Raw genomic sequence first — 27966 nt, 5'->3', positions numbered from 1 at the left:
CACAAAATTCTTAAGAACCCTTTAAACCTATCTTTAAAAATTCAATGACTAAAAAAGTCCCAATAGACTCACTTTTCTAAACTTGGAAGCTAAAAGGTGTATTTTTAAAATTCAGAAACAAATCTACATAAATCTTCAATATTCCATTTCGAAACTATTTGGCAAAGTGAGAATGGTCTATCTGAAGTTTTAGGAATTAGAAATGAAATCCAAGAGATTACATTAAAAATATGTCCAAAAGCAGTTTGATGACTAAGATGCGCATTTTCTATCATTTCTGAAATCTGGACTTTCAAAGTTCATCTGAAAAGCAGGAAGGTTATTTGAGAATTCTCTTCTTTCAGCTGAATCAAACTCAAACCACTTTGTTCCTGATTTTCTTCTCTTTCCTCACAATTCTTGAATCACTCTCGTTTATATCTTTCGAATTGTTAACAATACACCACAAATCTCTCTAACTTCTGCATGTATTTATCCAATTTTCGCATGATTTGAGTCCCGCTTTACTCTATCAGATCTCTAATGGCGTCCTCCGCCAAGGTTGAATCTAACGGAGAAGACGAAGCCCTGGAAGACGAGGAGGTACATTTTTCTCTGCTTTTCTCCTGTGAACTTCCATTGGTCATCTTGCTTTGTATGTTGCCCCAATTTTGGTCCGTTATACCTTACGACGATGCAAAATTCTTTGGCATTTCGATTAATTTTCCCTATTTATGTGGCATCGGTTCAGGTTGAACACTTTGATGATTTTACCATAGCGTCAACTTGGGAAAGGTAACTTCTCTAACCTCTTAATGTCTTAATGAATCGAGTTTATAGAAGTATAGAGTCCTTTGTCGTTTCTATGTATCTCTTTAGACTTTAGGTTGGAGGACAATTAGATTAAATATTGAACTCGCCGGAAATTTTCTCAATCTAGTGATAGAAAATGTACAAGTAGGAGCTATCTGCATTAAACCTCTCTCAACTTGTAGAGTAAACTCTCCTTGAACTCAAACTGAAGAAAATTGTCTTCTATTAAGAAAGGCTCGCTTCAATAGAGGACAATTTCTATATGGGCTAAGATATTATGATTTATTTTACCTTAACATTTTAAGTGTACGAACTTGTTCTAATTGTCACGTTTACTTTCTCTTAAGATTCATATCTGAAATAGAGGCAGTTTGTCGACAATGGATGGCCGATGGTCCAAATAATTTGTTGGTAAGTAATTTCCGTCTGAAGGACTTACATTTTCACCATCATTATTTTCTTCTTTATAATTTTTTATTTTAAAGAATTCTTCTCGCTCTCGGCTTCTTTGGATGGATATTTTAAAAAAAAATTATTGTTCTCATTATTTGATAGGAAATCAAATGAAAATTATATGATATCTAGTTGAAAGGTCCTTTTTTCCCCTCCCTTTATTGATGTTGTTCATTAAGATGGATTTTCCAATACAACAGAGTATTTAAAAGAGTTTTTGTATGACTTCTGTCCACCATGTTGCATATTATATGCTATTCTTAAATCTTAACAGCGCTTCTGGAAATTTTTGTATTCTAGGTAACTTCGTGCAATTTTCTCGTGTCTTTTTATTTCTAAAAATTATTCATTTTATTGACCTATTTATTTTATTTGTAATAATTTCATGCTATTTTTGTTGTCTGCAGAAAAAGGGTTCAACTCAGTTAGAAATCTCAACTAACCTGTATAAGGTTAAATCTGATCTTAAGTGTGATAATAAAAACTATTCGATGGAATACTACTTTGGAAATAGCAATCATGGTACTAGGGAATTTCTCCCATAAAATTTATAAAGTTTAGTTTCATGTGTAGACGAGCCATCATTATGCATTTTTGGCTTCTACTTGACAGGCAAAGTTGTGGACTGGGAATTAAGCTTGCATGAAATACAGTTATGCTTTGGGGTACAAGAGTTTTTGGTACGTTTGAATCCATATCTTGCATTTTGTATGAAATATTAATAAATTCAATTGTTTTACAGATATTTTCTTATTGCCAGGTGATTGCTCCTCAAAGTATTAGTGGTGTGATTCTCGATTCACCTGAGGCCAGCAAGCTTTTAAGTGCAGTTGCAATTGCATTGACAAACTGTTCCAGGTGGAGCACTGTTGTTGAAAACTTCTATTTGTAACTCTTGATGAAGTGTTGAATTATATTTAACGACCCATTGGAGTAATAAACTCGCAAAGCTTACAATCTTGTGATAATTTATGGCTGAGCTTGTTTCTTATTGTTATTTATGCTCTTAACATAAACCTTTGTTACTTTGTTATCGAATAACCATATTAAATTTCTATAGTGTCTTAGATGATACCTATTTCTTGTTTATGAATGCAGTTTTTGGCCAGCTTTTGTTCCAGTGCACGATCCATCTCGGAAAGCATACATCGGTATCCAAAATATGGGAACAACTTTTACTAGGAGATTCGAAGCAGATCGCGTTGGGACCCAAGTGCCAATAAAACTTATGCATTTGGAAGGATTATATGAATTGTTTGTTTCAAAGTTTGTAAGTTCTCTGGATGCTAGTATTTCTTGCTATTTTTTCTTGACCATTACCTTAGTTCTCAAATTTCACTATTGCACCTTCTCATTTTTCTAAGCACATATATTGATTCTTTGCTAATAGTGGCCTTTATTAATCGCGCCTTTTACTTCATAAAAGCATGAAGGAGAAATAATTAAGGTCCAAATAAATTTTGTACTTAACCAACCAAATCTGGTTTTATAGTTATGTCCCTGTTCCTGGTAGCCGGTAGGTATGACACATCTTATGAATTATTCCCATTTTATGTATTTCTCCAATAAAGTAAACAAGAATTATGATGATAGGTTTATTCAATTTTAAAATTTATTTTTTAATATTATTTTTTAACTTTATGTAACCTCCTATTATTAGTTATTTTACCATACTCATTATTGTAAATATCTTTTCTTTTTCTACATATTTTTTGTGTGTTAGAAACTAGAGTTCTTAAAGAAATTCTTAGTTTCCCAAAATAATTTTGCTCTTTTTGAAGGCCTACTCCTCAGCGGACATTCCTACGAATTTCTTCAAAGTCCATTTTACTATGAAGCTTACCTTCAGAATCCTCCTATCTGATGATGATGACATCCGCAGAGCTGATGCTGACACGATAGAATCAGTGCAAGAAAATGCCATTGGTACTCACGGGAAAGTGCAATGGGATGATGACTGTCCATGGACTGAGTGGTATTCCTTAGAAGATCCTGTGAAAGGTGAAATATTTGAGATATTACCTTTATTTCCATTTGAGGTTTGTGTACATGATCACGTGATAAGAATCAAAGATACCTGGTATACTGACATATCATTTCTTAAACAGTGAATAAATGTTAAAATACCTAATGGGAGGGATTTAACATTCTGTTCTATTTGTCACTTCCTTCTATTTTGTTTAATTTGAACTTAAATGTTCAAATATTCCAAGTTAATAAATCTTCCTTCATTTAGGCAGAAATAAAATGAAATGAAAAAAAAGTTATGTTATAGGGTCTCCTCTCCTTTTAATGTGGAAGATAATAGCTCTTGGATGTGCCCAGGATTTGAACTGATTGCCTCATGGTCAGAGAAGATGGTTGAGAGCTCCTTGGAAATGGCTGAGTTGGAAAATTCTTCACCTCATGAAGCTAAGAAATGGATTTTGTTTCCAATTCTATCACCGAATATGTAAGGAGCGCAATCTTTGGTTGGGTATATAATTTCTTTTTGTGAAACCATGAACTCTCTGCTCGTGAACATGGTAGTAAGGTGTACCATTATTTTGAAAGCTTGACAACATATCGAAAAGAAAAACTCTAGCTCTTGACAAATAGAGAGGAGCTGCTATTATATGATATTCTCACTTTTATGTTTAGATAAGATAGTTCAAATGTATGACAGTATAAGAGTTTAGTTCTCTCTTTTTTGTTAAGATAAGCCAAGGGGATTACAGAAGGACCCATATACGCTTTTGCAGAAAGTTCACTATCCTGTAATTGTTAATGATTGACTACTTTTCTTTAAACATTTCTTTCAATAATGAAGTTTTTTAAATGCTCCATTGCTATCCTACTGGTATTTTCTGAGTTTCCTTGTTTGTCACATTGCTTTGAGTATTGATTATTTTCCTAAATTGTCTATTTTTCCCTTAGTTGCTGATCTTAAATGAATGGGAATTTGATCAAGAATCTGTTATAAAATTTCATCTGAATGTCTGATGGTGTAAATTGTAGGAGAGTGATGTGTGTGGTACTGGTGGCTAATGATTTTTGTAGATATCTTGGAGTTCTACTTAGTCTAGAAATCTTTATTCATTTATTTTTTTTATGATTATTTAGAACTGATAACACCATCGGAAACAGAGTCGGATTTTCTTCTCAGCTGTATCTTCTAATTGATGCATTAGATATGTCCTTCCAAGCTCAATTTATGGAAGATTTCGTCTCAGGTAAGTATTGTTCTTAACCATCCAGTTATATGTAAATGTTTAGTTTTAATACATACACCACTCTTCTCTTTTCTGGTTTGGCAGTTGAGAACCCAGGTTCGGATAATCTAAAGTCTTCTACGGTAGTACCTCCACCCACCGTCATCGATCGTGTACTTAAAGAACTCTTTCACGAAGGTATCAAACTGCCTCCTCCTTCCCTCCTGGTTACCCTCGGAGGTTAGGCTTGTTTGTTGATGTCCATGAAAATGCTCTGGTCTTCCTGACAAGGGAGGGGGTGGGGTGGAAGAGAGAGAGAGAGAGAGAATGAATATGCTCATCACACACCGCAGCATTCATGAAAATCTTAATCAATTGCATCTTTTAAATAACTTGTAGCTCTTTATGGTACAAGTGGCCAGTGATATTCATTTGCCCCTTTTATGACAATCATTTAGAAATTTCTCACTATAACTAGTTTGCAGCTCATTAACCAGTGTCCGGTATAATTCTGCCCTGGGTGGGGTTGCAATGTAGACACATAATTGTTTACTGAGATATGATTAGTAGGATCCAGGTGGATGCTTGTATGATAAATAATTATCCATGTATCACGTGCAGGAAAAAAATCCCCTTATTTTGCCAAGGGTGAGCATAGAAATTCTCAAGCAATTAAAGCTGCACCTGTCGATTCTCTTTTTGCACAGTTTTGTTTACATGTTCTATGGTTTGGAAACTGCAATATACGTGGTATGGTTTGCATACTGGCTTTCTTTATTTGGTTTATTGATCAAAGTTTATGTAAAATCTAGTGAATAGCAGAAACCTTTCTAGCACATTCAGTTGTTAATATATGGATCTCTGTAATGAATGGACAGCAATAGCTACGCTCTGGGTTGAGTTTGTTAGAGAAGTCAGATGGTGTTGGGAGGAGGTTCAACCATTGCCACGGATTCCAGTTAGCAGTTCGATTGACCTTTCTACTTGTTTAATAAATCAAAAGCTGCAGATGGTAATTTTTACACCTTCTGAAGACTTATTTTAGAAACTCTCCGTGCCCTTGTGCAACATTGCCTTTTTTTTGCAACTTACATGTAACTTCAATTCATTTTTTTTTTTGTTGGGGGGGGTTGTTGAGTTTCATATTTGTGTACTGTGCCATTGACTCACGGTTATTATTGGTGAATGTAACTCCTTAGAAGGATGTATTAAAGCCAATCTAGGGTGACATCATATCTGTGGTAGGCAAAGCGGTCTTAGCTATAGGTCCTCTCTTGTATTAAGTTAATGCAGGAAGAGTTCGGGAATTTGTGCTGTTAAAAATTTGTTAGGAACCAAGGTTGTATGGGATGCCTTTGTCCCACATTAGTTAGAATGGTATGACCAATGTGGTACTTGAGTGGCTTGACTCTCCCACCCCAATAGCTGGCTTTTGGGATGTGGTTCTCCAAGGTGCTTAAGTACCTAACAAATTGGTATCAAAGACTAATAACTCTAGGACGAATGCAACGCAAACACGCAAGGAAATGGACGAACGGGTTGAGAAAATGGAAAGGGAGTTATCGTCACTGAGAGAATGGATGATCGAAGTTAGCCAGAGTATAGATCAATGACTGAACGAGAGAAGAATGGGTCAGTTATGACCGGTGGGTCCCATAAAGGGAAAGAGCTGACCGAAAAGGAGGAAGGAGAAACTTCCCAAGGAAAAAAGACAGCGCCATTGACCGGAGTAAGCATAAGTATTTGGAGATGCCGATATTCTCCGGAGAAAATCCTGATTCGTGGTTATATCAGGCTGAACATTTCTTTGATATACATGAGTTGAGCGAGGAAGAGAAAGTGAAGGTATCTGTAGTGTCCTTTTCCTTAGAAGTAGTCAACTGGTTCCAATGGGCGAACACCCGAGGTCCGATTAAAACTTGGGAGGTTCTGAAAGAGAAGACGTTTGAACAGTTTGGACCAATGCAAGAAGGGACTCTGTTGGGATTATCGGAAGAAATTTGAATCTTACTCCACGACGGTTCCCGAAATGGTGGAGGATGTGTTACAAGAGGCGTTTCTCAACAGCTTAAAGCCGGTATTGAAGGCGGAGGTGGTAAGCAAACATCAGTTGGGCTTAGAAGCATGTATGAAAGAGGCCCAAACTCAAGATGATAGGGCATTGGCCCTTAAGTTAGCCCTAGAGGAAGAGGACTCGTGTCAGAAAGAACCCTCTGAAGGCCCATCGAAAAGTAACTTGGGCTCAACGGCCAAGGGCCAAATAAGAACACGGGAGAGGCAACAATGAAAAATGTGACCATACCAGTCAAGACAGAAACCCAAAATAAAGAAATACCATTGAGAAAATTATTTGATGTTGAGTATAAGGAGAAGAGGGACAAGGGTTTGTGTTTTCGCTGCGACGATAAATATTTCCACGGGCATAAGTGCAAATCGAAGGAGTGCACGAGGAAGGGGATTGGGAGGAAGACACTCGGCCACACTCGGTCAGGACCCTCAGCTGGTTCCACTCCGGAACGTTAACAACCGGCTCTAGTACCATTGTTAGGTACTTAAGTACCTTGGAGAGCCATACCCCAAAAGCTAGCTATTGGGGTGGGAGAGCCAAGCCACTTAAGTACCACATTGGTCATCCCATTCTAACCAATGTGGAACAAAGGCATCCCGTACTACCTTGGTTCCTAACAAAAATAAAATAGAAGACAAACTGTGGGAATTTGCTCAGGATTTTTAGATTGGATTCTACAAGCATCAACCAAGAAATACCTACTGGAAATTGATTACATTGTAGTTCACTGTTCAGATTCTTAATGCTTGCCAGAAAAGTTAACAGCAGTTGTGCAAGGAGGAAAAGGAACATATCTCATCTAGAACCTGACTATGACTTTAAATGTAATTAAAGTAGCTTTAAATGAAATTTCTAAATAAATTAGTTAATTAAAGAAAAAGGATCAGAGCCTTCCTTTGGTGCCTCTGCATGTTATGTTTTACTTCAGACAATTAAGGTGCATCGGTTAGATCGCGTTCCTTTAGATCATTTTCCTTTGGCTATGATTGCCGGTAATATTGATTGGGGTCCGTGCCCTTTCCATTTTGAGAACTCTTGGCTTCAGACTCCTTCTTTCCGACCATTAGTGGAGTCTTGGTGGGCCAATAATCCGATTGTTGGGTGGCCTGGACATGGGTTGATGATGAAATTGAAAGCTTTAAAATTCTTCCTTCGTAATTGGAACCAGACTCAAAGACAGGTGGCTTCTAATTTGCCGTCCCTTATCTCCTAGCTTTGTGGGTTGGACAACTGGGAGGATATTGGTCAACTTACAGGCGATCAATTATCTACATGTTGTTTGTTGAGGGAACAAATTAAGTGTTCAATGGCACAAGAACAGATCCATTGGACACAATGTTGCAAACTTAAATGGCTCACTAAGGGTGATGAAAACACTCGATTTTTCTATCGGGTTGTTGCTGCTCGTAAAAGGAAGAGTTCGATTACAGAAATCCTCTCCAAAAACGGACAAAGTCCTTTGACAAGTGATAGTATTTCTTGAAAAGTTAGGGGAAAAGAAAAAACACCAGAGTTACGTGGAAAACCCTAGACCAGGGAGAAAAAACCACGATAAGAGTTTTTTTATTTTTAATTCAGATACACAGTACACAATACAAGAACATGTATAAATAACCAAACAATGAGAAACCCTAGACTGGTAAAAGACAAAAACGCCCTTGGGGCTAAAATATAATTTCAACACTCCCCCTCAAGTTGGGGCGTAGATGTCAATGAGACCCAACTTGCTAACACAGGTGTCAAAAGTTTGTCTGGGTAACCCTTTGGTGAGAACATCCGCAACTTGTTGGTTGGACGGAACATAAGGAATGCAAATGCACCGTTATCCTTTTTTTCTTTGATGAAGTATCGGTCAATCTCAATGTGTTTAGTTCTGTCATGCTGAACTGGATTGTGTGCAATATTAATGTCAGCCTTGTTATCGCAGTAAAGTCTCATCGGGTCATGACTTTCTTGATGTAGATCTACCAAAACCTTCTTCAACCAAATCTCTTCACATATACCCAAACTCATAGCCCTATATTCGGCTTCGACACTGCTTCTAGCCATGACGGCTTGCTTCTTACTTCTCCAAGTAACTAAGTTTTCCCACACAAAGGTACAGTATCCTGAGGTAGATTTCCTATTTGTAACAGAACCGGCCCAGTCAGAATCTGTGTAGGCCTTGATACACCTTTCATCATGCTTTCTGAAAACCAAGCCCTTTCCAGGAGAAGACTTCAGATACCTCAGGATCCGTGTGACTGCCTCCATGTGTCTTTCACACGGAGCTTGCATGAACTGACTGACCAAGCTAACTGCATATGATATATCAGGTCTGGTATGTGACAGATATATCAGTTTTCCCACAAGCCGTTGATATCTTTCTTTGTTTACAGGAACATCATCTGCTGACTCTATCAGATTGAGGTTGGCTTCTACAGGTGTATCTACAGGTTTACACCCTGTCATTCCAGTTTCTTTCAACAAATCGAGTGTGTATTTCCTCTGAGACACTGAGATCCCTTCTACCGATCTTGCTACCTCCATTCCTAGAAAATATCGCAAGATACCGAGATCTTTTATCTCAAACTCATCTGCCATTCGTCGTTTCAACTTGTCAATTTCTGCTGAATCATCTCCTGATAGTATAATATCATCAACATAGACAATCAATACTGCTATTTTTCCTGGTGCTGACTTTTTAGTGAACAAGGTGTGATCTGAATGCCCTTGAACAAACCCCTGAGATTTAACAAAGGTGGTGAATCGATCGAACCAAGCTCTAGGGGATTGCTTCAGTCCATACAAGGATTTTTTCAATTTGCACACCTAATTGCCAAATTGGGCTTCAAAACCTGGAGGTGGGTTCATATAAACCTTTTCTCCTAGTTCACCATTCAGGAACGCATTTTTCACATCCAACTGATGGAGAGGTCAGTCTTGATTAACAGCCACAGAAAGGAGGACACGAATAGTGTTAAGTTTTGCCACAGGCGAGAAGGTTTATGAGTAATCCACTCCATACGTCTGAGTGAATCCTTTTGCAACCAATCTGGCCTTATATCTGTCGAGAGTTCCATTTGACTTGTATTTGACAGTGAACACCCACTTGCACCCTACGGTTTTGTGCCCTCTCGGAAGACTAACCAGATTCCATGTTTTGTTAGTCTCAAGGGCCCGCATTTCCTCCATAATTGCACCTCGCCATTCAGGAATTTTCAGAGCCTTGTACACATTGTCCGGAATTATCACATTATCCAGGTTGGTGGTGAAAGCTCTAAATCTCGTAGACAGGTTACTATAAGACAAAAAGCTTGTCATAGAGTGTTTGGTGCACGACCTAGTACCTTTTCGCAGAGCTATCGGCAAATCCAAGGTAGCATCAACCTCAATCTCATTGGTCTTGTCAACCTGTTGATCTGTATCCAACTGTTGTTCATTTTCAGTCCCCTGAGCACCACTGGGCGCTTCATTATTGCCATCATCCCTGACTGCACTGTCATCATCTCTGACTTCACTTGAGTCCCCTATATCACCTTCAACACACTCATTATCATTATGACTAGGGGTACCTTGACCCTGAGCCGGTTCCGGTTCTGACTCTTGAACACCTTCCGGCGGAGCAACAAGGAAACAATTTCGGGAACCATTTCCTTTCGGAGATGCTTTCGATAGTAGGTTATCCAAGGCACTTGTTTTGTAGGAAGGATAGGTTCATTTGTTTCTGTTTCAGGGATAGGTTTGGGAAACAAGTCTAAGGGAACAGAGTAGGTGGAAGTGTTAGCCTCTTCACTCGAAGTCTCCCCCTGAAGAGGACTAACGGGAAAGAATGGCTTATCCTCCAGAAATGTGACATCCATGGTGACAAAATACTTTCGAGAGGAAGGCTGAAAGCACTTGTAGCCCTGTTGATGGAGCGGATAACCAACAAAGACGCATTTTTGAGCCCTAGGAGCAAATTTACTTTGGTGAGGACTATGATTATGGACGAACACGGTGCACCCAAAAACTCTAAGAGGAACATCGGGGAAAAGGCGAGTGGACGAGATGGATTCTTTAAAATGTTCTAAGGGGGTTTGGAATTTGAGCACACGGGAGGGCATCCGATTTATGAGATGAGCTGCAGTAAGAACAGCATCCCCCCATAGATACGAGGGTAAGGATGCAGGTATCATGAGGGATCGGGCTACTTCAATGAGGTGGCGATTTTTCTGTTCGGCCACCCCATTCTGCTGAGGTGTATAGGCACAAGAATTTTGGTGGACAATTCCTTTCGAGTTTAAGAACTCACGAAGGGTCTGATTAACAAATTCACGCCCATTGTCACTTCGAAGAATGGTGATTTTGGTATTGAACTGGGTTTTGACGGTAATGTAAAACTGTTGAAAGACCGTCGTCACTTTAGACTTGTCTGTAAGAAGAAACACCCATGTAAGACGAGTGTGATCATCGATGAAGGTAACGAACCACCGTTTACCTGATACCGTTGTGACATTCGAAGGGCCCCAAACGTCACTATGTATCAGGTGGAAGGGTCGGGAAGGTTTGTAGGGTTGTGAGGTAAAAGACGCCCTAGGCTGCTTAGCACGGATACAAACATCACACGACAATGATGACACATTCACATTACGAAATAAATGGGGAAATAGATATTTCATATAATGAAAATTTGGATGTCCAAGACGAAAATGCCATAATAAGAAATCAGTTTTAGAAATAGTAAGAGAAGATAGTAAACAAGTGCTAGATAAACTCCTAAATGAAGCATCGTCGGAAAGAAAATAGAGCCCCTTATTGTGTCGGGCAGTGCCAATCATCTTCCTCGAGCTCAGATCCTGAAACAAAACAATATCTGGTGAGAACACAACTTTGCAGTTCAAATCTCTGGTTAACTTACTGATTGATAGCAAATTATAGGATATTTTTGGCACATGTAAGACATTATGCAAAATCAGTCCTTGAAGTGGGGATAAGTGGCCTTTTCTTGCAACAGAGGCAAATGACCCATCTGCAATTCTTATTCTCTCATTTCCAGCACTTGGATAATAGGAGAGGAATTGGTCAGACGATCCAGTTAGATGGTTTGTTGCTCAAGAATCAAGAATCTAGGATTCATCTCCCTCAGCAAAGAAACTAAAGGAATGGGGAGTACCTGACTGTGCAATACTGCCGCTTCCGACCGTACCTGGATCCACCTGGCTCGTCCCTGGAGGGGCACCATCAACAACTTCACTAATGAAGGCGGACCGGACTTAGATTTGTTGTTCGGAGGACGCCGCTTGCTATTTGGAGGTCGGCCATGTAATTTCCAGCATTGATCTTTCGTATGCCATGGTTTCTTGCAATGCTCACAAATTGGAGGGTTCTTTCCATTCTATTTGTCATTTTCTGAACCCATTGACTTGACTCCAAACGCAGTAGAGTCCAGGGTATTAGGCGTTGTACCATTCATAGCGCTGGTTCGATCTTCTTCCAATCTGACCTCGGAGCAAACTTCCATCAGGGATGGCATTGGTCTTTGTCCCAAAATTCGGCTCCGAACACCATCAAACTTCGAGTTTAAGCCAGCCAAAAAATCATAGACACGGTTAGCCTCCTCAATCTTTGAATACTGAACCCTGTCAACTGGGCAATTCCAAACTATTTCCCGACATAGATCTATCTCCTGCCACAACAGTGATAATTTATTGAAAAAGGATGTTACGTCGAGTGTCCCTTGCTTGCACTCATGCACCTGTTTTCTCAAGGTATAAAGGCGTGAAGCATTCTGCCTCTTCGAGTAAAGTTTCTGGATAGCTTCCCAGATATCCCGAGCAGAAGCTGAGTAAAGAAGAGGCTTACCGATCTGAGGCTCCATACTATTTATTAAAATTGAGCGAAGGAGAGAATCCTCCCCCTTCCATATCCGTTCCTGAGGATCCCCGGGGTTTGGTCTGGGTATTTCCCCTGTTAGATACCCGAACTTGTGCCGCTCCTCGAGAACCATCCTCACAGATTGAGACCAAGAAAAATAATTCTGCCCATTAAGTTTTTCGCCAATGGAAATTCCTGCAAAATTGCCTACAGACCCAGACATAATGTTTGTGAAAGGCAAAGTAGGGTAAATAGTTACCGGAGTTTCTGAACATAACGGAACCCTTGGGTATGTATCTGGTAGAAAATCTGTTGAAGGATTGGCCGAAGATCTAACAGCTGCTCCAAGTGCAGAAATTTGGTATTGAAGGTTTGCCAGTTGTTGTTGAACACTAACCGTCGCACCATGAATCATTGTAGGTTGTTTTTGCCCATAAACCCCTGAATCTTTTCTATAACAGTCGCACCATGAGTTTTCTCTTGGAGTTCCATCCCCTACTAGAGTCGATGACTGAATCTTTTCTATTCCAGCGACGTTCTCATCACCATGCTCTGATACCATCTTGAAAAGTTAGGGGAAAAGAAAAAACACCAGAGTTACGTGGAAAACCCTAGACCAGGGAGAAAAAACCACGATAAGAGTTTTTTATTTTTAATTTAGATACACAGTACACAATACAAGAACATGTATAAATAACCAAACAATGAGAAACCCTAGACTGATAAAAGACAAAAACGCCCTTAGGGCTAAAATATAATTTCAACAGTATTGAATCTGAATTTTGTGACTTCTACTCTAAGCTATTCACTAAAAAATCTGGTAATCGTTTCCTTCCTATTAATGTGGACTGGAGCCCTATTTCAACTGTCCAATCAATAGATCTTGAACGTCCGTTTTCTAAAGATGAGGTTTTCAGGGCCGTCTCTTCACTTGGGGTGAATAAATTGTCTTGGTGGTTTTACAGCTGAATTCTTTAAATTTTTTTGGCCTGCTATGAAGGGATATGTTATGAATATGGTTCATGATTTTTTTTGATACGAGAGTTATAAATGCTTCTTTAAATGAAACTTATATTTGTCCCATCTCCCCAAGAAAAGTGATTCCAAATTGGTTTCTGATTATGGGCCTATTAGCCTTATTCCTTGTGCATACAAGATTATTGCATGTGTTCTATCAAACCATTTGAAATAGGTTCTTCCTTCTACCATTCCTTTGAATCAACTTGCATTTGTGGAAAATCGATAGATTCTGGATGCTTCTCTTATGGCAAATGAGTTGGTTGATGATTGGTTTCGTGGTTATTAAGCTTGATCTAGAAAAAGCTTTTGATATAGTGGATTGGGATTTTTTTGGATGTTGTTCTTCAGGCCAAAGGTGTTGGGATAGTTTGGCGATCATGGATACAAGGTTGCATCTCTAGTGCCAATTTCTCTATCATTATTAATGGCAGACCTCTGGATAAGATTATCCCTTCTCGTGGAATAAGGCAAGGCGATTCCATCTCTCATTTTCTATTCATCTTGGTGGTTGATTGTCTGAGCCATCTGTTGGACCATAGTTTGTCAAAGGAACTGATTGTAACACACCCTATTATTGATTCCTCTTTTGTCCTTAGCCATTTACAATTTGCTGATGATATATTGCTTTTCTTTATTGCTGATCGACATGCTTTGACACATCTATTTGAGGTTATTCGTGTTTTTGAACAAGCTTCTGGTTTGTCTATTAACTTCTCTAAGAGTGAGTTGTTGGGGATTAATCTATCTGAGGACGAATTGGAATGAATGGTGAATACTTTTGGTTGCAAAAGGGGTCATTGGCCTGCTACTTATCTTGGTCTTCCCCTGGGAGGTAGTTCACTTTCGTTGAGGTTTTGGCAACCTGTTATTGAGAGGATACAACAGGAGCTCCATAACTGGAAGTATGCATATATCTCTAAGGACGGAAGGCATACACTCATCTAGGCCACTCTTTCTAGCTTGCCTACATATTATCTTTCTCTTTTTCGTGCTCCTGCTGATGATATTAATAGATTGGAGAAAGTGATTTTATGACTTTTTTTGGGAGGGTTCTCGCGGTGATGATGGAATACATAATGTCAACTGGGAAACTACCTGACGTCCTAAGTTATTGGGCGACCTTGGATAGGTAATTTCCGATGTCGTAATTCTGCACTATTGGCCAAATGGATTTGGCGGTTTTTACATGAACATGATGCTTTGTGGAGGAAGCTTATTGTGGCTAGATTCTCCTCTCTTTCATGTATATGGCTGTCTATTATTCGTAGTTTTGCTAAATCCCTATGGTGGTTTATCTGTCATACCATTGATCTGGTTGCTTCTCGTACTCAATTTTGCCTTGGTACGAGGTCCACAATTTCTTTTTGAAAGGATCATTGGCTTAGTTGTGGTGTTCTTTGTGGCTTTTCTTCGTTTGTTTCGACTTGCTCATTTTCCTGATATTAAAGTGGCTGAGGTGTGGCTTGCGGAATCCAAGGCTTTGGACTTGCGTCTTCGTTGTAATCTTAATAAGCCTGAAATACATGAGTGGGCTTCTTTATCTCTATTGTTGTTCTCTGTCAGATTTTGTTTTGTGCTGTTTCTTGGAGGTGGATTATTGATTCCTCTTCTACGTTCTTTGTGAAATCTCTCGTGGATGATTTAATTGGTTCTATCGAGCCTCTTGCGAGGATCTTTGTTTTGTCATTTGGTTGGATCACTACCCTAAGAAAATTAAAATTTTTCCGTTAGGAGCTTAGCCATGGTGCCATCAATACTGCTGATCGTCTACCACGCCGTATGCCATATATGTCTCTCTCTCCATTGTGTAGTATGTGTCAAGCTCATGCTTTATGCATCGTTCTTTTGCATCCCGTAACTGGCATAATATTTTGGATGCTTTTGGGTGGTCCATCGCCTGCTCTAATAATATATTTGACATCCTTGACTCTCTTTTGGTGGGGCACCCTTTCATTGGCACAAAGAACACGGTTTGGTTGGCCATTCTTTGAGCTTTCTTCTGGATTTTGTGGGGCGAGTGTAATAAGCGTCTCTTTAGAGATTATTTTATTGATCTAGTTCTGTCTACTGCTTTTTATTTTTATTTTTATTGGTGCAAAATCGGGAACCCTTTTAAGAACTTTAGTCTTTCTCATTTATTTTCCAGTTGGAGATCTTTTTGTAATCACCTTTAGGTGCTTGGTGTCTCCCTTTATTTCTTTATTCAAATAAATGTTTCTTATCTAAAAAAGAAGATTTTTCCACAACAAATCTCTCCCGTTCAATAGAATTATGGAGAAATATTTTTGTTCAGGCACTTGGTGTAAATATTTTTACTTTCCTTTCACTGACTACCCCTCTTAAATGACCTGATGAAAAGCTGGATCACCTGTACCAATTTTCAAGTTTTTCTTCTTTTTTATATTTCATCTAATCAATGAAACATTTGTTATTTTATTTAAAAAGAAGGATACAACTGCAAAGGAAGGGAACAAAAAAACTAATTTTAGCTTTTCGTTGGCTCTGCAGCTGGCTATATGCATCGAGAGGAAGCATCAATCTATTGAGGAGTTTCAGGATTGTCTTGGGAGCCAGGATCCTGAATCTCCTCGTGATGAGGTAACGGCACTACCTTTTTCTTATTGTTATTTCAATGCCATCAACTTTCCACATTGTCCCAGTTACTCTTTGTTGTTGATTTGGAAGAAATATTGAAATTATTGAACTGGCAGGATGATGGTCCAGTTTCCGAGGACTTTTCCATTATGCAGATGCCTGGTGAAAATTTTGATGGGAAATCTGACAGGTGATATAAGAAGTGAGAGCTCTTTTGTTTTGCTTAACTGAAAAACATATATGATATTATACTATCAGTCAATGACCTTATTTCATATCAGCACATGATATACATATACCGGCTTTTCCAAGAAACTTCAGATATGTTTTTGTGAATAAGGCCATTCCTTTTCTGTCCTCATATTTTGTTCATTACTGGCGTACTAATGCTCTAGACACTTAAACTTGCAGTCACAATGTGGCGCAGGATAGATGGTAGTTGTAGGATTGTGCAGATATTATCAGGGTTTAAAAGAGACAGATGAGAGTGTCTGTTGTTAGATCATATTGGTTAGGTCATGCTTCTAATCTGCTATGTTATCTACATGAATTCTTGGACTTGTAGTTCAACTAAATCAAACCTCCTTTTTTCCCCTCTTTTTTGGCAAACTATGCAGCCATTTGTCTTCAGAGGATGAATTTGAATCTAAAGTAAATCTGTTAAAAGATAGTACCAAGTCTGAAGATTTAATATCATTTACTGATCAAAAGTCTCCAGATTCAATGAGACGAGGTTCAGCAGGCATAGTAGGAAACATGATGCTTCTCAATTCATACCAGAGTATGCATGCTCCATTCACACAGGTTTTTTCCAAACTCTTATTTCTATTCATATATATATACATTGCAAGCTCCCATGTTCATGTATGTATATGTTAGTACACCCATTTTGAAACCTTATGCTCCGCCCAGGGGCAATAAATAATTATCTGTTTTATTTTTTTTTAATTTGGGTTCTACAGGATGTACCACTTATGACAGAGGACATGCATGAAGAAAGACTCCAAGCTGTGGAGGCCTTTGGCGATTCATTTGTTAGTGCTTCTAACAAGATTTCATCTACTGCATGTTATGTTTTCCCCCCACCTAATTAAAAGATGACATCTTTTTCTGCAACACTGGCATGACTGGCATGATTGGGGGGAGTGAACTTCAGATATACTAAATATTACATTGTCAGTCCAGAGCTGTAAAATAGTCCCAGAAGAAGAAAATTCTAGATTCAGATAAATTCCAACGTTCCATGCTGATATTAATTTGGAATTCTCAGTCTAAATCATACTGTTGTTGATTCTTTGTATGTATTTCCATATGATGAATTTTACACTGTTCTGCACTTGCAATTTCTTCTCCATCAAAACAATGTTTACTCTGTTATCTGTTACACTATTTTACTCGCATTGAGGATTCTTAACTAAATTACACTTGTATTCTGTGGCAGGACTTTTCTGCTCAGTTGGAGAAAGATATCCTATCTTCAGGTAATAACCTTTGAATGATTTTCTTCTATCATTACTGCATCTACATTGGCCAGCTCTTATTAACAGGAATCTTGTGGAAAAAAATCCTAATTAAGGAGTGTTTTGTTAATAAAGATATCTTTTAGTAATTCTACACTTAAAATATTAAAAAGAGTTATTGTGATGTGAGGGAGGATTAGTGCGTGATGTAAAACAACATTAATTTGAGATTCTTAATAACACACCCGTTACTGTTTCGTTGGGACTTGGTGGAAAAATGTGGTAACAATGTTCTTGTTACCGGCGGGCCAGACTTTTGGAGGCCATTAGACTCCAAAATTTCCCCAGGGGATGTAGTTTTACATTTGCTTGACCTTTCTAACTTTTCATTATGCATTGCATCAGGCAAATATATGATTATTTTCCCCACAAAAATTGTGTTTGTTTTTCAGCTTTCCTTCCCATTATGCCATATTATAGTGAAACTGCAATATTCTAGTTAAGAACATTTACATCTGGTATTTTAAACAGATATGTCAGCATTTAAAGCAGCGAATCCTGATGGTGTCTTTGAAGATTTTATTCGGTGGCATTCACCTGGGGATTGGGAGGAGGATTCTGGTCCGGAGGACGAGGATTTACCCCATGGCTCAGCAACAGAAACTTCCAAAAACAACTGGCCTCCTCGAGGGCATCTTTCAAAACGAATGTCTGAGCATGGAAATTTATGGCGACAACTATGGAATGATGCACCTGCCTTGCCTGTTTCTGAACAGAAGTCGCTGCTGGATCCAAATAGAGAAGGGGAAAAGGTATGTTCATTAGATATATGAACCAATCTTTCATGTTTTGCGAACTTTGAAAGATTGTGGTTGGGGATATGTATCATCGTAGAATGGGAACAATTTAGGATTTCTAGAGTCGCCTTCAAGTTTCTAAGGATTTATGACAACCAAATCTTTAGTTAAATTTTTAGGTATTAGCAGCTCCATTCAAATTGCACACCAATTTTACATTAATTATTTGGTCTACAACCAAGTTTAATGAAGGAAAAGTTGAAGAATTGATGTAGTAGGATTAAGATAATTTAGGGTATTATGGTCAAATCCTTAATTGATTAGGACTGGGATTAGTTTCCATGACTTATTAGAATTAGGATTAGCTTCATTTGTTTATTAGGATTAGGTTTAGTTTCTTTGACTAATTAGAATTAGGATTAGTGATTCGAGGAAACTTTCAATTTGTTTGCGTTAATGGATATGCGTTGATGGTCATGTGCTGATCATGCGTTAATATGAAAAATGCATTTAATCGTGGATGCGATGACCATGCGTTCCTGTCATAAGCTTTCTTGCTCTCTCGCCAAGTCTAACGAGATCACAAGTTTCTCGGGATGATCCGAGGTCGAATACGGGGACTTGCAACTAAAAGATGATTGTAAAGTAATGCATTTGAGGTGGAGAATAAAAATAAAAAGAAAGAAGCTGATTACTATGCGCTACTCCTACTCCTAGCTAAATAGACTGAACAATTGAAGTTTGACTATGAGAATTGGTAGAGATGTGGCAACTGTTAACGCGTAATAAGATGCATGGAGAAGTAAGGTTGGGGGAGGAGATTTCACCAAGTCCTTAAGTTTGGATGCAAGGGTAATCCCAACTCGCCACACTAACGCATCGCACACCTCTCGGTGGTCAGCTACATGCTTATATCTCTATAACGCATGGTTATGTTGAGCATAAGGTTATTCCTATCTTTAGGAACACTGCTTTCTTTGCTTAGTGAATTCTACTACTTACCCTCTAGGGCAGTTGGTTATAACTACTCCGCTCATAGATAAGCATTGCGATAGCCTCACACTAAACAAACAGGATTGACTCACTATACTCGTGCAACGCACACCTCTCGATGGTTTGCTACATGCGTCATATCTCTATGCCGCATGATTGAGTATGCGATAACTCTTGCAACCTGCACTTAACTCATTGTGGTGAAAGAAAAAGATGATAAAGTAGAAGAAGACTATGAAAATGATGTTGAACGAATTAAAGAGATGCATTGACTATAAAATGTATTAATGTCTTGAGCTAAAATGTAATACAATACAGAGGTGAGGGGAGAGATGGATGGCTAGATGTAGGCAATCTCTTGCTTCCATAAGATGTATGTCAAGGCTGCCGGTGGTGCAATGGATGAGCGGTGGAGTAGTCCCTCTCGAGATCTATCTCTGGTGAAGCCCTGGTCGTCAATCGGAGGAAGTTGTGGAAGTGAAGAACTCTCAAAGACTTTCTTGCTTATGCTCTCGTCTGTGATCACAGGAATCTGCCCAAGGCAGAAGTCCCAGATACTTTGAATTTGGGCTTCAAGGCTCTATTTATAGAGCTTAAACGCCGACAACTTTGGTAATCCCACTCTGAATCACTGCCATTCTTGTCGTGGTTGGTGAAATGTCATCATGATCTTATCTCTTTGATACTCCCGAGATATGTGTTCATGATTGTTTCTTCTGAAGTATCAACGCATTCCACCCACTTTGCTATCATCCTCCTATCATGGTTATCACTGTATGCGACGAACTTGTCTTCATGAAGATTAACTTTGCGATGGTTTGGGATCAACGCATGCGATTGATTCCTGCTACAACTACAAAATAGATATTTTGATGCAAAATAACACATGATATAGGGTTAGCGGGGATTTTTAGTACTGATCAACGCAAGTTCAATATTGCACATAAATTCTTAGCAATATTAACGCATATTCTGCTCATCAATCCTCATACTTCTAAATAAAAGACTGCGATAGCTTGTATTTCTACAAGCTATCAATTAGTTTGCTTTCCAATTCTCTATGAATAGAGAGATTGTCTTCTTGTATTGGCAACTTTTGATTCATAATAAAGACTTTGATTTTATTATTGGAGATTTCTCTTATTTTATCTCTTAGGCTACATCAATTTGGTATCAGAGCAGCCATCTGGGCCAACATAGACTGCCGCTGGTGGAAGATTGGGAAACTCTTGGCGACGCCGATTGCAAGAGGGAGCTTTGTGAGATGTGCTCGTTGTTGAACAATCTGCATCTATATAGCGGAACCCTTTAAATTTTAGAAAAGAAAGAAGATACCGAGATTTTCTTTTTCAAGATTTTGCAAGAATGGACTATTACCAATGAATGAAGACGACGAAGAAAAATATAGCTGTTGGTATAGGCAAGAAAGTCAAATTTCCTCCCAAAAGCAGTGTTGGAATTTTGATTCAAGTGATTCAGAATCCAACAAAATAATTTTGCCCCTACTCGATTTTCTTAAAGAACCTATTATTATCTACGTTTGAAATTTGATTATAGTGATTCTAGCATTCCGATGAAAATTCTAATGTAGTTTGGAACGGAATAACAAGATGACATTATCAACAAAGAGCCCGACGAATTCAAACCGGTTTCTCAAGAAATCGACGTAAGAATTGGGAGTTAGATGATTCATAGTGTGTAAGAAATTATTATCACCAACATCAAAGGACACCCATAAATCAACACAAATTTGGAGGTCAAAACATTTTCAAGAAAACATAAATATTCAAATAAAGACATCTATCAAGAGGATTTTCGAACAGTGATGTTGAGGCGACTTCGGGAGCGCACCTGAGGGTAGAGGCGAGGCGATCGGAGGCTTGTGTGCCTCGTATGTAGCTGAGGTGTGCAGATTCAATGAGGCGCTCGCGTTGTAGTGTCTTGCGCCTTGACCAAGGTGAGGTACCTGAGTAAAATTTAGAATTTCTTCTTTCTTTCTTCTTTGTTTTTTATTTAAAATTATACTAGTATAATTTTATAACCTAAGCCTACGTAAAAGAGGCCCACCAAATCCATGCAACCTAATATTATAATACACAACCGTCTATACCATGCAAAAGCAAAAATCATTACAGGAAAATGTGTTGGTCTCTTCCTATTCTCCACGTTTGGGTTAGTTTCTTTTCTTCCAAGTTTGAATTTCTCCTTCTTGCAAGATTCTAAGTCTCTTAAAAAAAAAAAAAAGGAAGAATTTTTCTTCAGTTTTCCCATTCAACATCTTCGGCTGCACCTCTGAGGGGTAGAAAAAGCAATAAAAAAGGTCAGTTTTTTTCTCCCATTATAGTTCTTCTCAGCAGATTCTGAGGTGGGTTTATTAAAAAAAAGCAAAGGTTTTTTAGTCCTTTCTTTTTTCCATTGTACTTGTTCTTGGCAGATTCTACGTGGGTTTATATAAAAAGGAAGCATTTTTATTTAAAAAAAAAAAGCAGAAATGGACGACTTCCAAATGGACAAAAGATCCAAAGGGAAAGAGAGCAACGGACACCGTTTTGATGGCATTCTTTTGGAACTCAGTGGTCTACATTTTAAGGCATCTGGACCCTTAGTTCGAGTACTTAGACTTGTCGATGGTGATAAACATGCAATGAGATATATTTATGAGACCATGGATAGGACAAAAAAGGCATTAAGAGTGGGTTTAATGATAATGAGATGAAGTACAAGCCAATTTGGGAGATCATTAATAGAAGATGGGATTGTCAACTTAATCGATCATTACATGTTGGATATTATTTGAATCCATCACTTTTCTACGACCACAAGGGTAGAATTACTCAAGATGTTGAAGTCACGAGTGGTCTTCTTAAAGTTGTGCAAAGATTGATACCATCTACTAGTGATCAAAATCAATGCCCAGTGGAATTAGAGTTATATTCTGGAGCTAAAGACATGTTTGACATTGACTTAGCAATCAACACAAGGAAAGTTAAGACGCTAGGTAAGGATATTCCCTACTACATTAGTAGTGTATATAAGTATGGTATTTCTAAATCATGTCAAATGTGTGAACAACATCATAGTGGGCTCCTTATGGTGGTAGTACTCCAATTTTGTAAAAGTTAGCTATGATAGCCCTTAATCTGACGTGCAACGCTTCTGGGTGTGAGTTGAACATGTAAGTGATCATTTTGTTTTCTACATTATGAATTTAAGATTTAAAATAAACTTCTAATTCCATATTGGTTAATAATTTGTAAATTCATACGAAAAAGAGGAACATGTTGGCACAGAAGCGCTTAAATGATCTTGTTTATATAAAGTATAATCAAACACTTAAAGAGCTCTTTGATTTAAAGGATCAACTTGATCCCATCTCCTTAGATCATATAAACGAGAGTAATGAATGGCTGGTCGGAACATTGGACAAAGAAAATAATGAAGTTGAAGTTGACAATGAGCTAGTTTTTGATGACGACGACCTCAAATGGGGAGATGTAGCTCGTGCTAGTGGCATTAGAGAACCCATCACGTATACTAGATCAAAAGGAAAGTCAACTGCCTTTGCCTCCACTTCTAAAGTTCAAAAGCAAACACCAACTATACAAGTGGTTAGTGATGAAGATGAGGACGACGATGAAGAGGAATTAGACATTGAGGACAATGGCCAAGGAGGAGCAATGGATGAAACCTTATATTTAGATGGGGAGGATGTTGAATTGGATCATGTTAATTTTTATTGATTAGATTACTATTATTGATCTTTGAGGCTTTGACATTTGTATATAAACTTATGTCCTACTTCTACATATATTATTTATTTATTTATTCATTGCGCCTCGCTTCGCTCGAGCATCGCCTTTTTATCGCCTCTTGCCTTGAGACGATCAAAACTGCTTTGGAAAGAGAATGAATGAGATCCAGGTTCTTTTGGAAAAAATTCAAGAAAGGCATAATTATAATCCTCAAGATTTTTCAAGAAACCATCAAGAATCACATTTAGTCACTCAAGAAGATCAAGAACTCATCCAAATGGATTGTGAAATTGCACAAAAAATGAACGGAGTAGAAGGAAAGAAAAATCAATTGAAGACGAGTTGAATAAGAAATGTATAAAGATAAAAAAGGAGCTTGTGTTGGAAGAAGAAAATATCGATGGGACTAACATGGAGGTTGCTCAATTCGAACCAGATGATGAGGAACTATTAATCAATGAAATCAACGATGGAGGTGTTGAAGAAGATGAAGCCACTGCAAAGAATGTGTTCGTTTGGTCAGATCAATTAATTGAGCCACACAACCAACCACAATTACCTCCATTGAAATTAGCCTTGACCACCAAGAAAGACAACAAGAGAATCAACAACACCAATGGTATGTAAAAAATGTCCAAGATTTACCAAGAATCATTCAAGAACAACCAAGATCAAGGTTATATCAGAGGAAATATTGGGAGGATGTGAATTCTTCAAGTGTGGAAGAAAAAGATACTCATGGGCAACTTAATTCGAAGAAAATTGAAAATCTTTTTCCTCCATTCCTTGAGGAGTCTGCATATATTTTAATAACAAAGGATTTACTAAATAACTTAATTCTTGGATTAACTGATGGTAGTATTTATTGATGGAAATAATTTTCTCTTTCAAGAATCAAATATTCGATATATTGCATGGCTTGTGAAAATTGGTTGTTATTGGTGCCCGGTGTTCAGAGATGTGTCTGTTTGAGTGGCTTACTTTTTTATTTTTATCTTCATTTTCGTTTTAAAACTTGAGGACAAGTTTTTTTTTTTGGAGGGATAAATGATGTAGTAGGATTAGGATAAGTTAGGGTATTATGTCAAATCCTTAATTGATTAGGATTAGGATTAGTTTCCATGATTGATTAGAATTAGGATTAGTTTCCTTGGTTTTTTAGGATTGAGATTAGTTTCTTTGATTAATTAGGATTAGGATTAGTTTGCTTTCCAGTTCTCTATAAATAGAGAGATTGTCTTCTTGTATTGGTAACTTTTGATTTATAATAAAGACTTTGATTTTATTATTTTGGAGATTTCTCTCCTTTTATTTCGCAGGCTACATTAAGAACACATGAGTAGCTTTGAAAGTTTAAGGAGAGGTAACCTTGGCAACTTTAGCATAGCCACTGATTTGAGTTAAGCTGGAGAATGGTTCAAGTACCATTACTGATTTATGTGTGGACTTCAGTTTTTGCACTTTAACCAAAGTAATTTGATGTAATTTCTTATAATGAAATTGACTGTATTGTGTGCGTGTGGATTGTGGAAAATGGGAAGCTGTAATTTCATGGTAGTACTAGTGACTTTGCCTATGTGTATACTAAAACCCTGTACTTCCATTGCATGCATTGTTTCCTTGTTCATGATACCTGGAATTCTGCAGATTCTCCACTATCTGGAGACATTACGACCACATCAATTACTGGAGCAAATGGTCTGCACTGCCTTTAATGCTGCAGCTGATACGTTAAGCCAGACTAGTTATGGAGGACTGAAACTGATGAAAACAAAAATGGAGCAACTTTACTGTACTATGGCGTCTGTTTTGAAGTTCTTGCAAGGTAGACAAACGCGTAATCGCGATCTTCATGATTTCATGTTTTTTATTACAATCATTTTGCTTTGATCCCATGTTTATGTCATGCAAGTATACTGCAGGAAATCGTTTGTCTGCTGAGAGTGAGGTTATTGATGACCTAAGACGTCTATGTGTTGTTTTTGAACATGTGGAGAAGTTGATGGCTCTTGCAGCTTCTCTCTATCGTAAATTGTCACAGGCACCACGTCTGTCTGAAATGATTTTCAAAGACTACTACGACTTTTACCTGCCAAGAATGGGAACTGGCTCGTCAGGCAGCAAATTTGGAACGGTAATCACTTATTAGATGTTTCTGAGAAAAAGTGTACAATACTTGAGAAAATTTTCCATTTGGGAGATACTAGATTATCATGTTTTCTTTCTTAAAAAAAAAAGGTTTATTAGTATTCAAATTTAGGCTAAATATATACTTTAGGTAACTCTTTTTAATTTAGTTCTATCATTTAAAATGTTTCCTTTCAGTCCCGCTTTTTGATTTAGTCCCACTGTTGAAAAGTTTTAAAACTGGCCAATGATAAACTTACATGGCACCATATTTGGGAAATAAAAAAAGAATATAGGAAAATAAAAATCAAAACTTCTACCAATTTAAAGAAATTTAGGGGAGGAATTGGAATCCTTCTGGGAGGAACTTTTTCCTCTAAATTTTCTCTATGCAGTAAAAGTTTATCATCAACTATTTTTAAAATTTTTTCAAAATGTGGGGCTAGATTGAGAAGATATACCCGAAAATTAAGGACGGGAAAAATTGCTATTTACAAATTAATAATTTAATTGATTTAATTGAAAAAAAAAAATCTCCTTTTACGATAATCCCGTGTATGACTCTAAAAATTGTGGAAAGGAAAAAAATCCATTATATACATTTATAGTTACTAATCAAGTGATCAAGCACATATTTTGCTTCCAATTTAATATATAGGAAAAACCTTTCCAATGAAAGTTGAATCTACCCTTGTCTCGTTATATCGGTCAAATCTGCTCATTATGATCATCCTGGATAACTATTTTGAAGCTCAGCTGGAGCCGGGACTAACTTTCATTTCTAAATATGTATCATCTTTAGGAGTTTAACAAGAAGCAGCTCGTAAGAAACCATGAAAGAGGAGTGATATCAAGCATGTTCACTCCTCCAACAGCCAGTCAATCATGGAGGAAGGTTTTGAGCATGGGTAACCTTTTCAATGGCCACGAACCAATCCTCAGGGAGATCGTCTTTTCATTGCGAGATCGTGTCAATGGAAACCATTATGCAGATTCTACTCCTACGGCTCGAGAAGAAGAAATAGACACACATCGAATGTACATAAACGGTACTTCTAACGATCTCCGCGTAGCTCTCTCTGTTACTTCATGTGATTAAATCTCCTCTGTTAAAAAAAAAAAAAAGAAGGTAATTTCAGCACATAGTTATATAGTTATATTATTTATTGATCGATTTCAATGTCACAACCTTTTAGGTTTTTCCTCATTGATCATATAGTTTTCACCAAATCCTTGAAAGAGTAGAGCTGTATTTGCACTTTGGCACAACATTTTTGTGTGTGCATGTGTGAATAAATAAAGTAGCTTTAGTTAGAGATTGTGGGTATAGGGAGTTAGGTGGTCATATATGTCAGTGATAATATTTTAAATTCCTTTCATAAAAATATCCCTTTGATAATTTTGTGGGGTCTGCTAGTGCTAGCTTTAATGGCTTTTAGGTCAGCATCACAAGGAAATAGATCCTTTCATCCTTTGCGAGAAAAAATGGAGATGAATGGTGGGTGGGGAGTAATAAATAGCACAAGGACATGTGTACTACCTACACATTTGAGGTTCATCAGTGCTTTTACACAGGATCATGCCCCACTCACACCCTCTCCTCTTCTTATATGGATTCCTAAGAGGGAGAAGAAAAAGAGAAAAAAAAAGAGAAAAAAAAGAGAGTGAATTCAGTTAATGACAACTACCCTAATTTGGTCTGTGGTTATTGGGGCAAACCAAGAAGTTTTGAGATTATATGCTTAGATCTCATAATGTTCACTACCTTCCTAAGATATTCAGAATTTTTTTTACAGTTACTTCTTGTAGGACGAAATGATTGTCTCGTGCAAATAGTTGTGGTACATATAAGTTGCCAAACCTTTCACATATATTAAAAAGTGGACAATTTTATTGGATAGTAGTTTTAGGGATAATAATTAAGCGTGTAGTAACATTTTCAAAGAATTACAAATATAACAAAATCTATCCGTGATAGACTCCTACTAGTTGATAGATCCCTACGAGCAATATGATCTATCATTGATATATTTTGAAAGCAAAATCTAAATTCTGTTATATTTGCAAATTTTTTTGCATTGTGCTATATCTACAAATACTTTAGGCTCGATTGCTATATTTACAACAGTCCCTTAAAAAGTAGGTTAAATTACAAGTTTAGGTCTTTGAGTTTTAAATTTTTTTAATAAGTTTTCAAACTTAAATTTTTTGTCTGTTAAGTTCTTGAAATATTATTTGATGTATTTTAAAGATTAGAGATTTATTGGACATAAATCTAAAAGTTTAGAGATCTATTAGATATTTACTAAAGTTTAGAATCTACATCTATATAACATCAAAAGTTTACTAACTAAACTTGTAATTTAATTAAAAAAAAAAAAAAAGACCATTTAGTATATTGCAATTCCTAGGTTTTGATGGAAGGGTGATGATGACTTGAAATCAATGAAAAGTTTCCCAGCTATGATTTACTATAATTTAGTTTGTTATTGGTTAGGATATCAGATCTTTTTAGCTTTTGGATCAATTTCTTTAGTAAAGCTTAATAATTAAAAGGAATCAGTAGGTGGTGGGGCGATTGGAATAGCAACCTTTATTTTAATCTTAAATTCTTTAAATAAGGTTAGGATATTGTTTTTGGCATCTTTATTAATTACTTTCTTTTCATCCTCTAACCTGTAGTCTAGAAAAGAAGGTTGCATATAGGGGCCATGACACAATAAATGTAATATTTTATCAAATCTTGAATCTAATATTGGTTAGTTTTTATTTATTTATTTAAAAAAAAAACTGCTAATGATTACATCAACCGTACGATTCAACCACCGTCTACTTTCATTATACGCATTCTTTTGATCAATTATTGATTCCATTTTCTTCTAA

General features: G+C 37.4%; 1 protein-coding gene across 3 annotated transcripts; it reads left to right on the top strand.

The window, feature by feature from the left end:
• The first annotated feature begins 119 nt into the window (after positions 1-119).
• Positions 120-26399, top strand: LOC120083041 (Rab3 GTPase-activating protein catalytic protein). 3 transcript variants are annotated; one of them, XM_090316517.1, is made up of 24 exons: positions 157-318; positions 516-582; positions 731-774; positions 1140-1203; positions 1653-1767; positions 1858-1925; positions 2006-2103; positions 2344-2515; positions 3027-3246; positions 3571-3697; positions 4348-4457; positions 4542-4634; positions 5058-5186; positions 5315-5448; positions 13708-13826; positions 15868-15957; positions 16071-16144; positions 16673-16758; positions 16917-16988; positions 17396-17435; positions 17946-18226; positions 24604-24781; positions 24879-25090; positions 25886-26399. In XM_090316517.1, exons 2-24 carry the CDS (start codon positions 523-525, stop codon positions 26180-26182), a joined length of 2883 nt encoding a protein of 960 aa, XP_090172643.1. In that variant the 5' UTR covers positions 157-318; positions 516-522; the 3' UTR covers positions 26183-26399. The 3 variants fall into 3 exon arrangements, with proteins under 3 accessions (XP_090172644.1, XP_090172643.1, XP_038894472.1); XM_039038544.2 differs by having other exon boundaries at positions 16071-16156; XM_090316518.1 differs by lacking the exon at positions 13708-13826 and having other exon boundaries at positions 120-318; positions 16572-16758.
• Positions 26400-27966: the final 1567 nt, after the last annotated feature.

Source organism: Benincasa hispida, chromosome 8, assembly GCF_027475165.1.
Source record: "Benincasa hispida cultivar pf3 chromosome 8, pf3_genome.v1.1, whole genome shotgun sequence".
Classification (NCBI taxonomy): domain Eukaryota; kingdom Viridiplantae; phylum Streptophyta; class Magnoliopsida; order Cucurbitales; family Cucurbitaceae; genus Benincasa; species Benincasa hispida.
The sequence above is the reverse complement of the archived record's forward strand: the minus strand, read 5'-3'. Positions and strand labels throughout refer to the sequence as shown.